Source organism: Aythya fuligula, chromosome 19 (genome assembly GCF_009819795.1).
Source record: "Aythya fuligula isolate bAytFul2 chromosome 19, bAytFul2.pri, whole genome shotgun sequence".
Taxonomy (NCBI): domain Eukaryota; kingdom Metazoa; phylum Chordata; class Aves; order Anseriformes; family Anatidae; genus Aythya; species Aythya fuligula.
Window position 1 is genome coordinate 6,335,847 of NC_045577.1, and position 12,846 is coordinate 6,348,692.

The following is a 12,846-nucleotide window of genomic DNA, read 5'->3' on the forward strand; positions in this document are numbered from 1 at the left end:
TCTTTTCCCATATACGGCTTCCACCAAAAACTTAAAGGTCCCGGTGGGATTTCACTTTAATGGAGTGGTTTCGCCCCGAAACTCAACGGCACACTCGGTGAATTCACAGCTGGCACCAGCAGAGGAAAAGCTTTGCAGAACCTGAGGCTATCGATTTCCCCCACGTCCTAGACGTGGTTGTGCCCTTGGCCGGCATCGGATGTGACTCACATCCCAGTGAAACTGCAGCGCAGAAATGCCTGGCGTTCGAACACGGCTCCACGTGAGGACTGTAATTGGCCTTGAAGCCACAGGTTTCCAGACAACAGGAACATCTGCGAGGTGAGTCCTTTTATTCTTACTATTTTGGTTTTAATCTTGTCTTTTTTCGTTATGGAAGAAAAAAAAAAAAAAAAGGCATCACCTGAACTCTGTTTTCAGCAGTGATAATCCACAGCAGCTTTTGCCTCTAATGTGGCCGGAGCCACCTCTAATGAGAGCCTGTTCTTACCCCCTGCAATAAGCTGCAAATGGGATGAGCAGATCCTGAGGTCAGGGAAGATGTTTCATTTTGAAAACATGAACATTTCCCTGCCATCCCAGCCGTCCTAACAAGGGGTCCAATTAGTGCTTGTGACTTTGTCATCCATCCACCAGGGACGTGCGGATGGGGACCACTGCTCTCATTTCCACAAAGATCATGGATCAGGAAGACAAATCATCCCTAATGGGACCTCGGGGAGAGGATTCGTTTTTATTTCAAGTGAAAGGATGCACATGGAGGCCAACTTGTTCTGCGGGGCCATAAACTGCCACCCCCGCCAGTGACAGCAGTGCTCTCCAGCAGCAGCCAGCCTCCCTCCCCTCCGAGCAACTGCATGTGCACAAGCACATTTATCAGGCTTCTGGCCATAGCTCTGACTTTAATTTTATTTTTAAAGTGCATTCACATGCAAATTGACTTGGCCTGGGAGGATACATGAATACAAGAGCCCTTTCTTTCCTTTGGAGTGGCATTAGGAGGAACATGGTGAAAAGAGCAAAGTTTCCTCACCTCCGGGCTGCAATTCTGCAGCTAAGGAAAAGCACGTTCATTGTTTTCTTCTGCACACAGATGCTGGCTGTGCTGTTTTCAGCAGTTTCATTCAAGCGAGCCATTTCAGAATATAAAAGCTTATTGCATATCCAGGAAAAAAAAAAAAAAAAGCTGTTTTATTTATTGTAAGAGCAGGAGATAAATTAAGCTGAGTCTATAAATGTGCGTGATTGTTTGAAACATGGTCCTGTCTCATGTCCTGAATAAAAGCAGGATCAGACCTGGTCTGGTAGGTAAGCAACTCCTGGGGAAAAAATAATAATATTTTTTTTAAAAAAAAAAAGATTAGAATATGAGATTGGAGTCTAGGAAAGAGCACAATTCCTTCTGCCTCAGGCTGAAAGTGCTTCCCAAAAGAAGCACCTTCAGGGTGAAAGCAGATAGAAAACCTTCCACAGCACATAGCATACATCAGCCCCAAATCCTGTGATGTATTGCTGCAGATTGAGCACAAAAACATCAGAGAAGCCTTGCAGCAAAGAGCTGCAGCATCCAGCACCCACCCTGCACCTGTACCAGGGACAGGGCAGGCTCAATCTGGGAGCATCGCTAGCTCCAGCAACACCTCTTTCTGCAAGGACAGAATGGATTCGCCTTGGAGCCGAGCTAACTCTCACCAATGTGTAACACCACATCAGAAAACTGCCCTGTAACTCCAAGTTAAACTTCTCCTGAGTTGCAGGGCTGTGATGTGCTGTTAGAGCTGCAGCAGAAATGGCAGTGCCAGCCACCGTGCTCACGCAAAGAGCCTGGAGCTTTGAATGGAGAGGGATAGGGAAAATGATTGTGTGATACACCTATGAAGAGCAATGGGCCCTGACATCTGCCACATTCTTGTGCACTGGGAATAATTCCTTAAACCACAGAGGAGCCCAGCAGGATGGGAGCACAGTGTCTGGTCTGCACAGCCACGAGCTGCCGCCCTCTTCGTCCTGGGACCCTTTTACCTGCTGTTCCCTACTGCTGTTCACTTGATGTTTCATCACCTGAGCATTTCCCTACTGATTTCAGCAACACCCAGCCAAAAGATGCCAGTTTCACCTGTACTATCACAGGTATTCAAGCACCACGACTATAAAACGCACTGGCAAAATGAGAACGGGCAGCACCTGTGGTTAAGGTGTTAATTTTTTTATTTAACATAAAAGTCAGAAAGTCAGAATGGAAGTGCTTGTGAAGATGTAGAAACCAAGAGCTATGAGTGATCCTGAAGCTTCTAGTGAAGGAGCAGGTTGAAACGGGTGTCCCATAAGGGAGGATCCTGGTGCTTTGGGATCTGTAACGCCGTCAGCATGGATGTGGCCCTGCAGCAAGGGCACAGTCACGGGTGGGTCAGGACAGGGGTTTTCCAGTGGGTAAGCTGTACTTGTAGCAGCAAGTTTCTGGAAAGAAAACAAACAAATAAAGCAGGCTTTGGCTCTTATAACCACTTTGGGCGTTACACCCCAAACTTTAGGTTTGGGACAGCAGCTGGCATAGCTTTGCTGACATTTTAAGCCTGGTTCCCTTTGCTCCCCGAAGGAAACGCTGCGAGTTCTCCTGCAGGCAGCACATTGCAGCCCGTGGGGATTATTTCCACAGCCCGGGGCCACGCTCCCACCCACCCCACACGCGTGTTTCCAGCGTGGGGGGGGCGAGGTACGGATCCCACACCTCGCCTATTCCCCACCGTGGGGCTGCACCCACGACTAACCGGCCGCCCCCTTGTCCTCCTCCCCTTACAGAGGAGCCATGAGGGCTGCAGCCTCCTTCCTAGGGGCCCGGCCGTGCCTCTCTTTAAGCCCCGGTAACGGGGCCGAACCGACCCGGTGCTGCCCGGGGCCGCCCGGTGCTGCCCCGCCGCCCCCTCAGCGAGCACCGGCGGCCACCGAGGGCCCGGCCCGGCCGCCCCCCGCCTCCCCGGCGGAGCCCTGCGGCGCATGCCTCCCTCTGGCCGGGGGCAGGGAAGGAAGAACCGCCCGCCCCTGCACCGAGCTCGGCGGGCAGCGGCCGCTCGGAAGCCGGGGAACGGGGCGCGACCGAGAGGCTGCGAGCGGCCCCCGGGGAGAAGGGAAGCAAGCACCGGGACGCCGCTGCCTGGCTCCCCGCTTCGTCCCCGCCTCGGTCACCTCCGCGGAGGCAGCAGGTGAGGGTCGGGAGGAGGAAGAAGGAGGAAAAAGGAGGAGGAGGAGGAGAAGGAGGAGAAGGAGGCGGCGGGGCCGAAGCCGAGGCCGAGCCCGGCGGAGGGCGGCGGAAGGCGGGAAGGGGGAGCCATGGCGGCGCCGCTCGGCCCGGCCTGAGGCGGGCACGGCGAGGGAAGGGGGAGCCCCGCCGGCCCCGGGGGGTGCCCGGTGCTGTCCCCCGGCTGCTAAGCAGGGGGTACCGGACCCCCTAAGGGTGCCCCCCGCGCTGTGGGGCCGCTTCGTGGCTTCTTCACGGCCCCTCGTGGTCGTCGTCCCCCCCCCCAGGCTGGGTGTCCCCTCACACCCTTCGTGGGTGTCCCTCAAAGCCACCTCACGGTGGGCAGGGCCCCCCCCTCACGACCCCCAGTTTGTCCCCTCCGTGGGTGCAGAGCCCCCCAGGAGGTAGCGGGCGACGGCCCCGTCGCCATCTCCTCGCCTCCCCCTCCTCAGCCCCATCCTTCCCCGTCTCCTGCTCCCAGAGGGGAAACTGAGGCACGGAGCTGGGGGGACGCGGAGAAATGATGAGGGAGGTGAGACCCTGGTTGGGGGGGATTTGGGCAGTCTGGGCTGGTGGGGTCATGACCGCAGCAGGGGGTGGCACTGGGTGGGCTCCAAGGGCTGTCCCGGCCCAAACCAGGCTGCGATTCCACAAATTATACCCAAAAGAGGGTTTTCGGCTGTGTGAGGAAGGAGCAGCAAGGTTGTCCCAATCAGCCATGACTGGGGAGCCGCAAAGTTGTCCCCATCAGCTGTGGCTGGGGTTCGGCATCCCATCCTAGCCCGAAGCGTCATGGTGCATTACCACAATACCCATCGTGTTTTCTCTCCAAAGGCGGTCATATTTCGGCAGCAGAAGTGGTAAATAAACACAGGTGTTATTAACGCACGTCCCTTTGATTTACCAGCGCACAGTTGAGTTTCAGCAGCTGCCACTAGGATGCTGGCCGTGGCCCGAAGGGGCGGTGTGAAAGTTAGTCTCAACGCTGTGTAATGTTTGTAGTGCCACAGCCATCCGAGTGTGGGATAATGAAGACATCTGCCCCTTCTCTGGAAACTGTGGAAGTAGGTTAATACGAAATATATGCTTTTTTTTTTTTTTTAAATGAAGCTGGAATCTTAAGTATGTTAATTGCATTTCTTCAGGATAATTAGGTATTCTAATTTCTGACTGTTTGAAGCTTTGCTGCTTATTAGAACGAAAACCGTTTTTAATTTATCATTGCCCCAGTGGATGTGTTGGAGACTGTTTTAGAAATTTTCTGTTCATTCACATTTTTCTAAAAGTTTCAGTTGTGACCTGCATCACAGCAGGCTTCTGAGCTGCTTCTGTGAGACGCTTCCCAGGGTACCTCACGGCTTTGTATGTGAAAGGCTGGGAGGGCTCGGATTTTATTGGCGAGCGTAGAGCAGAAGTAAATCTCAACTATCTTCAGTTGACTGAAAAGGTGGAATTTAAACAGCGTGTCAGCTTGCCCCAAGTACCAACCATCAGGCGAGAATGTTCTTGATCGCTGCACTTACAGTTTTAATTCTGTAAGATTGATGTTTTGAAACTGATTAACGCTGAGGAATAGAAAACCAGCAGTGGATGTCCAGAGCCAAAGGTTTGGTTAAAATGTGCTAAAATGCTAAGATGTTCTTCAGTGGAGAATCAGAGAGTGAAAAGGCAAAACATTACCAGCTGTGTTTTCAGAGCTAACCACCCTGTGGACATTGTGTGAGGCATGTTCAGGGTGACTCTGTCTCGGTCAATAAGATTTCAAGAATATTCCAGTCTCCCAACAAGTTGGCAATAAAACTGATCCCTGAGCACAGGTCCCAGAATACTTTTGACACACGCATTTATCATGCTGTACTACAATCTGTGTTGGAGCACTCTGCTCTTTTAAAGTGATAAAGCGTTGTCATCCCTGGTTGTCTGTTATCTTTTTCTTAGTAGCAAATACATTTATAAGTTTTAAGGAGTTATCACCATAGTCATTCTTCAAAATATTAGCTCAAATATTAAGAATGATAGCTGCTTAAAATATTATTAAATATTATTTAATCTAATAAGGTCTCTAAAATATTTATTGCCACTGATTAATTTGAAACCAAAGCTAGGAAATAATGGACAGGAGTAAAGATGGAGAGAATTTGGAGGTAAAAGCACATCTCTACGCTGGTAGATTGGAACTGGCGATTGGAACTGTCTGAGTTTGCAGGGGAGATGGTGTATCGGGCTTAGAGAAGAGCCCCACTGCTGTATTTTTTTTTATTTTTTTTTTTAATGGGGGCTGCTGTATGTCTTGTTCCAGCCAGGAGTTGTTTTCATCCCACCAAACAATGCTGCAGGTGAAACCTTCTGCCCTTGAGCGACCGCGTGGAAGTTCTGTTTGGGGTGTCAGTCGTTCTGTCGACTTTTTTCACTGTCCCTTTAAACAGGCCTCGCTCTGTTTGGGGTTTATAATACAATACTACTCTCGCAAATTCCTGAAGATTTGTGTCTACCAAAAGGTTCTGTCCCGCAGTGAGGTCAGAATGGTTTCTCTCTCGGGGTTATTACAGTATAGCATGTTTCAGGAAGAAATAGGTTCCCTTTCTTTTTCCTCGAGCTACTCAAGTTCCTCTGCTGCTTGTGTTTAATACCCAGCCAGAACTAATAAAAGCTGTCCTGGGTTTACAGTTTCTACCACCAAGTATTATTACATATCTAACTTCTGAAAAGTTCCATGTAGTAAAGTATTTTCTTCTTTTTTATCATAGGATGGAAAAGAGACCAGTCTGAAAAACGCCTCCTTCGTGGACTTTGCTGTTGCCTGCTAGAATGTTCCTTATGAATGCTTCTCCCTTGGTAGCTCTTCAAACACAATGGGAGTCCTTTGGGCCGGCAAGGAATTGTAGATACCCCGTTTGCTTCTCTGAATCCGAAGGGAACGTCACTAGAACCTCTGTAAGCGCAAAAGTTCAGATGATCATAAACAGCCTGCAAAGTCAAGAGTCTCCCCTGGGTATGAACAATGAGTATGGTTGTGTTATGCAGAAGAAACAAAAGGGAGAAAAGGGCACCGGTAATAGGGTCACATCCAGCAGCACGTTGCTGCGGAAGCATCCTAAATATACCGAGCGTGGTTGCCCTGCTGGTTCAGTCGACACTGAAGTGGAAGTGAACGTGGGATTTGAGACTCTCTTGCTTGACTCTGATAGCGACGATTCTGTTGACCGAGGTATAGAGGAAGCCATTCAAGAGTACTTGAAAGCAAAAAGCAAAAGTGACCAGTCGTTACAGAGGAATGCAGAGTGTTCTGAAAATATAAGCAGAGACAAAAGATTTAAGAGACAGTTCTCCCAGAACAAAATGTCTAGCGACCTGCTACCTGTGAAATTTAAAGCAGAGATGCTCTCTGAAGAGTACCTGTCTGACCAGCTGGGACTTGGTAAAAGGCTACAGCCCGCTTCCCCTCAAAGCATCAGCAGCGATGATTCCTTCGAACAAAGCATACAAGCTGAAATAGTGCAGTTCTTGAATGAGAAAAAGCAGCAAGAAATTAGCAAGTGTGTAATCGGGGAGGATAAAAAAGATTCCCAGGTGAGATCTGTCCTAAAAAGCAACAAACAACCAACTAACAAAACAAACTGTGGTGCTATGAAGCAAGATTGTAACGCGCTCCTCTTGAGACACCATCCCAAGCTACGGAAAACCAGCACGCAGTCCAAGTGTCTGAAGGCTAAAATCCAGGAAGAGCCCGGTGATTTCAAGCAAGTGAACCGCGCGTATCTAGAAATGGCCACTGCCAGCCAGCCCTGGTTAATGCAGCAAAATAAAGCAAGTGGAGCTAATTACTGGGAAACGAGGGGAGCGCTTCTGAATGAGAGCGTGCACGCCTCTGACTCAAGTAGCGATGATGGCATTGAAGAAGCCATTCAGCTTTATCAGCTAGAGAAGATCAGGAAGGAGGGAGGTCACCCAACAGGCTCGGTCCTTTTGCAAAGGGAACAATTTGACGCCAAGGGGATAGCCAACATTTCTGCAAGCCTGACAATTAGCTCAACAAAAAGTGCCTCACCAGAACATAAAAACCCTATCAGCAACAAAAGAAAAGAGATTAATTCAAAGTCGACAGAATTAGAAAGCACCAGCAATGAATTTAACAAGCTGTTTAAACCACTGAAAAAAGCCAGACACTTTGTACCTCCAGAGAACAAGATTGCTGCTTGTGAGCTCACGCTGCAGGCGTCTTGCAGGGCAGACACATCTGCAGAACTCATGTGTGCAGAAGCTATCCTCGATATTTCCAAAACAATCATGCCATCCCAAATGGGAAGTGACAACAGATCCCTCGCTACGGACTCCTTCTTTTCTCCCCAGCTTCTCTCATCCTCCCCTTGTGAAAGTGACAACAGCCTCGTGGACAGTGATGATAGCATAGAGCAAGAAATCAGAGCTTTTTTGGCTCTGAAAGCTCAGTCGGAAAGCCTCGTAACAAAGCCTCCCAGCCTGTCACGCTCGATCCAGATGCCTTTGCCATCTGATCAGAACAGCCTCACTGGTACTCTTGAGCCTTCTCTTCCCAAAACACTGAAGCTATCACTGAGTCGTAAAAGGAGACTTAAAAGGGAAGGCAGAATAGTGAAACAAGATGCATCAAAAGCACCTGAACAGCTGGGGATGGGATTTTTCCAGCCAGATACCTATTCAAAATCTCCCCTGCTCCACGAGGGGTGTGCCCTGAGCAGCCCTGAAGAACTCTGTGATGCTCGGAGGCTCGACAGCAACGAGACTACCCAGCAGCAGCTGATGTCTTCTGAGTTGTGCGGATCCACTGACAAATGCGTGGCCTTGGATTCTGTAAATCCTTTTTTGCAGGTTCAGAGTGGTGCAAGAAAGCTTATGAAAAATACCATCCACACTCAAGAGAGAGACGGTTCGGCTGATGAGAGCAGTTCTCTGGATAGTGATGAGGACCTTGATAGTGCTATCAAGGACCTTTTACGGTCTAAAAGAAAATTAAAGAAGAAGTCTAAGGAGCAGAAATCTCAGTGCAAGAAGAGAGTTAGGTTTACCGAGACAGACGCTCAGCTGCTGGATGAATTTAGCAGCCTCCAACAAAATGAGTGGAAATGTAAAAATCCTGTGCTACTGAAAAGTTGCCTCTCAAAATCTAGAAAAGCTGTGAAAGAGAATGCAATCAGAAATCCTCCAGACAACGTAAATGTCAGACTTTCAAATGAAAGGCCAGAAACCGTTAAGAACTTAGAGTTTGATTTACAGCTTAAAAAAGGATATAAACCCGAACCAATTTCAAACCAGAATAACCTACGGGTAGCTAAGAATAAAAAATGTACTTTCACAGCTGTATCAGACGCTGACGATAGCAGTTCAGTGGATAGCGACGACAGCATTGAACAGGAAATTAGGAAATTTTTGGCAGAAAAGGCTAAGGACTCTGTGAGCAATTCAGAGACGCAAAAAGATGATGCAACTCTAGACCTATTGAGGGTGACCAAACAAACTGCTAATAAAGGAAAGGCAAAGCAACAGCCAGGTGAAAATGAGGTTGGCCTCTTGCTGGGTCAGAGTAAAAAGACTAAAGTGTCCCAGCAAAACAACGAGTTGAAGAACTCTCAGAGAATGGAAGGGAAAAGTGCAATGTTACTTGACAGTGAGAAAGCTGCTCCCTCGGCAGAGAATGTTTATCTTCATACTACTGGTCAGTCAAAAGCTAAACAAGGAACAGGGGGGGTTAAAGGTGGTGCTGCTGGTGAGTTACCTGGAAATGCAACAGGTAAAAAGGACATCCCTAATAAAGAACCTGTGCAGAAAACACTTCCAGCTAAAAACAGCAAAAATGAAGGTTGTAAAGTACGCAAAGTAGCTAATGCAAAATCTCGATCTAAAAGAAAGAACACCTTTCACTTAAAAATTTCGAGTAAATTTATCGCGGGTCTCAAGTACGCTCGGGAAAGGAAGAAATCCATGCTTTTGATGAAAAAGCAAAAAGCAGAGCAGGTGCTCAGCCAGAGCAGCGCATTAGGAATGGAGGTAGATTCCCAGGATACGGACGTACTTAAGCAGGGAAGAGAAGCCTCCCAGCCAAAAGGTGAATTTAGCAGGGAGAATGAGACAGCAATAAAAGAACCCAGTTCTTCTCAGAAGCTCGCTGTGGAAGCATCAGGTCCCCATGTAGCAGAAAGCTGTGAAAGACGGGAGGCTGCTCCTTTGTGTATCACAGAGGGCTGCCAAAGGGCTGCCACTGCAGGAGACCACTCAGATTCGCATTCGAATCTCCCCTCGCAGGAACAGAGCATGGCAGCAGTAACAGTAGATAAGGCTTGCAGAGGAACATCCAAAGCTGAGAACATAGAGATACGTACGAAGGAAGGAGGTATCCTCAAAGACAGCTGGGCAGATTCGAGTTTAGGTCCCCCTCTCCCACAACACGGTATGGCAGCAGTAAAAGCTGATAAAATTAGTGGAGAGACATGTCAGGAGAGCAGATGTGTGTGCAGTAATGGAGAGAATAGCCAGCAGGACAGCGTGTCAGACCCAAGTTCAGGTTGCCCGCTGCAGGAGCTAACTGTGACAGCAGATAAAACTAGCGGAGGAGCACACGTGGATAACAGCGTGCACGTGTGCATTAAGGAGGAAGAAGTTCTCCACCAGGACAGTGACAGGCAGGAAGAAATTCAGGTATCCAGATCCAATCTGGAAGGAAAACTGCCTGCCGTGCAGAATAGGGAAGCTGATTGTGAGCTGGACCAAGGGCAGGAAGTTCTAGACAAAAACTGTGCAAAACTTACTGACGTACCCGCAGGGGACTGCCCAGATTCCTTCTTGAAAATAAAGGTTTCAGATATGTAAGTACACTTTTTTTTTTTTTTTCCCACGGTAACAGTATTTTTAGGAAATAACTGTTGTTACAATTATCTTGATAAAACTTTAAAACTTGAGACATGAGAGATGGTGGGAGAGGCTGATATATGTATATCATACACACACTAATGTGAAAAAGGCATCTATTTAACAGGGATATCACGGATAAGCATACTTCGGTTTTGTAGAATTTTGTAAATTATTTAAAGCGCTCTAAGGAAATATTTTTTATAATGATTTTTAGGGCTCACATTACTACAGGATGCTGTAGTTGCTGTAGATAAGATGATACTGGCTGATCATGCTTTAAATTATGAGGCCTCTAATCATATAGTGAAAGGAAACCTGTTTGCGCGCAGAACACACTTGGCAATGTGTTGAGAGATCCTAGGAGAACACGGCATTTAATACGAGTGCTGTGCTTCGGAAGCAGACTATCTGACATTTGTTTACATTCGAGTTGCCTTAGGACAATCCTTTGTAGTGGTTTTACGCGCGGGTCTCAGCTCTCGCACCCCGAGGACTGTTGGGTGAGCTCGCTGAGCAGGATTCCGGCAGCGTCGATGCAGCTGTGGGTGCGGAGATCCACCCGTGAAGATCCAAACGCGGATCCAGGTAAACAAAGTGGGTCAGTCTGTCCACACGGCCTGTGTAAGGCGATCTCAGCAGCCGCTGAAAGTACCTTCTGAATGCTGGAAACCTCCTGTTAGCAGGTGATTCAAAGCACAATTGAAGTGGGGAAGAAAGTGAAGGAGCATGTCTACTTAGACAACACGATTTCTGTGGATTTCACTACTTTCGTACTCATGGGCCTGCAAGGCTGGAACCATTTCCTCGTTGCTCTCGAGTCCAGCTCTGATGCCCTGCAGTTACCCAGAGGTGGGGTTTGATTTTTTCCAAATGAACTTTCTTCGATCGAGTGCCCTTACTTTCCTTTTTCAAAAGTGGTTTCTGAAATGTTACATTTCTGTGAACTTTTTTCATTTACAATTTTTGTGCAATAGAGCAAAGCTAGGTTTGCTGTAGGAAGTTCCTAACGTAAACGCCAAGGATATTTTCAGCACTGTTCTTTCGTACTGATAGAGCTCTCTCTGCCTCTCTTTCCAGCACCCGGAATAAAGCAATTTTTCACTACTGTCTTTTATTTTGTACTGACTTTAAGTGACATTGAAGTAGTGCGTTCATATCACAATAAAAGCGTCCCCACACCGGTTTCACTGAAAAATCTGAAAGGGGTGAATTTAAGCTGTTGGCTGGTCATTTTCATTTGTGTGTGGTGAAGTCCTTTGAGTAGTTCATTCTTGCATCTTGTCCTGTGAATTGATTCAATATTCTCCAGTCTTCTGCAGACCTTCTCTCAGCCAAGCTACCATTTAGTGTCACTTGGTCTCTTAATCACTTCAGCAGTCTTCCTGGAGGCTGGCCTTAACGTCACAAAACAGAGCAAAAGCAGTCAAGAATGGATCCAGTATCACTTAGTATCCCCAGAGGTGATTGCGTTTGCAGAATATTGGCAGACTGCAGCATAGCATAGAGTAGGAAAAGTAACCGTGGCATGTAGAGGAATAAAGAACATCCTTTGTGTGTTTGTACTGTTGTGCAGCTACATTTTAAACACGTCTGTGGTGGTCACTTGACATTTCTTACTGTCTGGCCACCTTTTTGTAGTCCTTGGGCTGGTTGGTTGGCTTAAGAGATCAGTATGCATTTCATTTTTGTGGTAGGATACCTTGGGAAAGTGTTTTTTACTTAGCTCACGTGCCTGCACTAAGTCTACACAGGCATATATTTTTGCCTGCCTTGAGTCGGTTGCAGGATTTAGGCCTTTTGTTTGGAATAGGTAAATAGGCTGGTATTTTAAAATAGAAATTTTCAGAGTACCTTGCTTTAAAAGGATTAAACTGTGCTTAATAGAGCTGATGGAAGCACTGTGTACCGTTTGTATGAAATAAGCTGAATGTTTCTCCTCAAAATTTCAGTAAATCACCATTTAAGATTTAAAAGGTGTCGTGTGCCCCTGTCAATGTGTCTGTGTGCTCAGTACTACTCGTGAACTGATTCACTTCCAGTTAAGATGCAATTCCGATTACCTTGTGCTTTAAATAAAAAACTAATTTCAAACAGCACTTTTTAAAAATTGATAAACTTGATTTGTATATAGGAAATGGTGTACATTGATAAGTTTATAATGTTTAATAAACGGGGTTCTGACCATGGACCGTGAAACCAGAGTGCTCCTATGGTTTGTTCTCATCATCGCTAGTGAGTAGTGGTTTTTGTGTCACAGTTTTTCCCTCCTGTTCTTAGTCCAAAGATGCAATTAACTTCTGCTGGTAACACTTCTGAGTGAAGGATGTCTCCTGCAAAGTCGGTCACCGCATTTGTGTCAGCTGAGCCTGGGAACAGGATCTCAGTTCATCTGCTGCTCTCGCTTCTTGCGTCCTGCTGTCCTCAACCACCAGCAATCCAAGACCATAACCCCCAGTGCCGATAGCTTGTGCTTTCCTCGGGACTGTGAGGCGGAACCCACATCCTAAAAGATGTGACTATCTAAGGGAATGTTCTTAAAAAAGGTAGAAGAACATATAAAATATATAGGTGTAAAAAAAAAAAAAAAGCGTGTTCTTGGAGGTGAGAAGGGTGCTTGCAATCTTCCCAAACCCTAAGAGCGGTTTTGTTTCCTGGTATTTATGGTCAAGAAGTGGTCTCCCTATACTTGCCACTCTTGTTAGCAGCACGAGGGGTTCCTCCCTCCC

At 47.3% G+C, this 12,846-nt stretch overlaps 1 protein-coding gene across 3 annotated transcripts; it reads left to right on the top strand.

The window, feature by feature from the left end:
• The first annotated feature begins 271 nt into the window (after positions 1 to 271).
• Positions 272 to 12,321, top strand: PPP1R26 (protein phosphatase 1 regulatory subunit 26). Of its 3 annotated transcripts, none has more exons than XM_032200311.1 (2): positions 272 to 321; positions 5,983 to 12,321. In XM_032200311.1, exon 2 carries the CDS (start codon positions 6,044 to 6,046, stop codon positions 10,076 to 10,078), a length of 4,035 nt encoding a protein of 1,344 aa, XP_032056202.1. In that variant the 5' UTR covers positions 272 to 321; positions 5,983 to 6,043; the 3' UTR covers positions 10,079 to 12,321. The 3 variants fall into 3 exon arrangements, with proteins under 3 accessions (XP_032056202.1, XP_032056201.1, XP_032056200.1); XM_032200310.1 differs by lacking the exon at positions 272 to 321 and adding an exon at positions 3,054 to 3,200; XM_032200309.1 differs by lacking the exon at positions 272 to 321 and adding an exon at positions 4,176 to 4,299.
• The last annotated feature ends 525 nt before the right edge of the window (positions 12,322 to 12,846 follow it).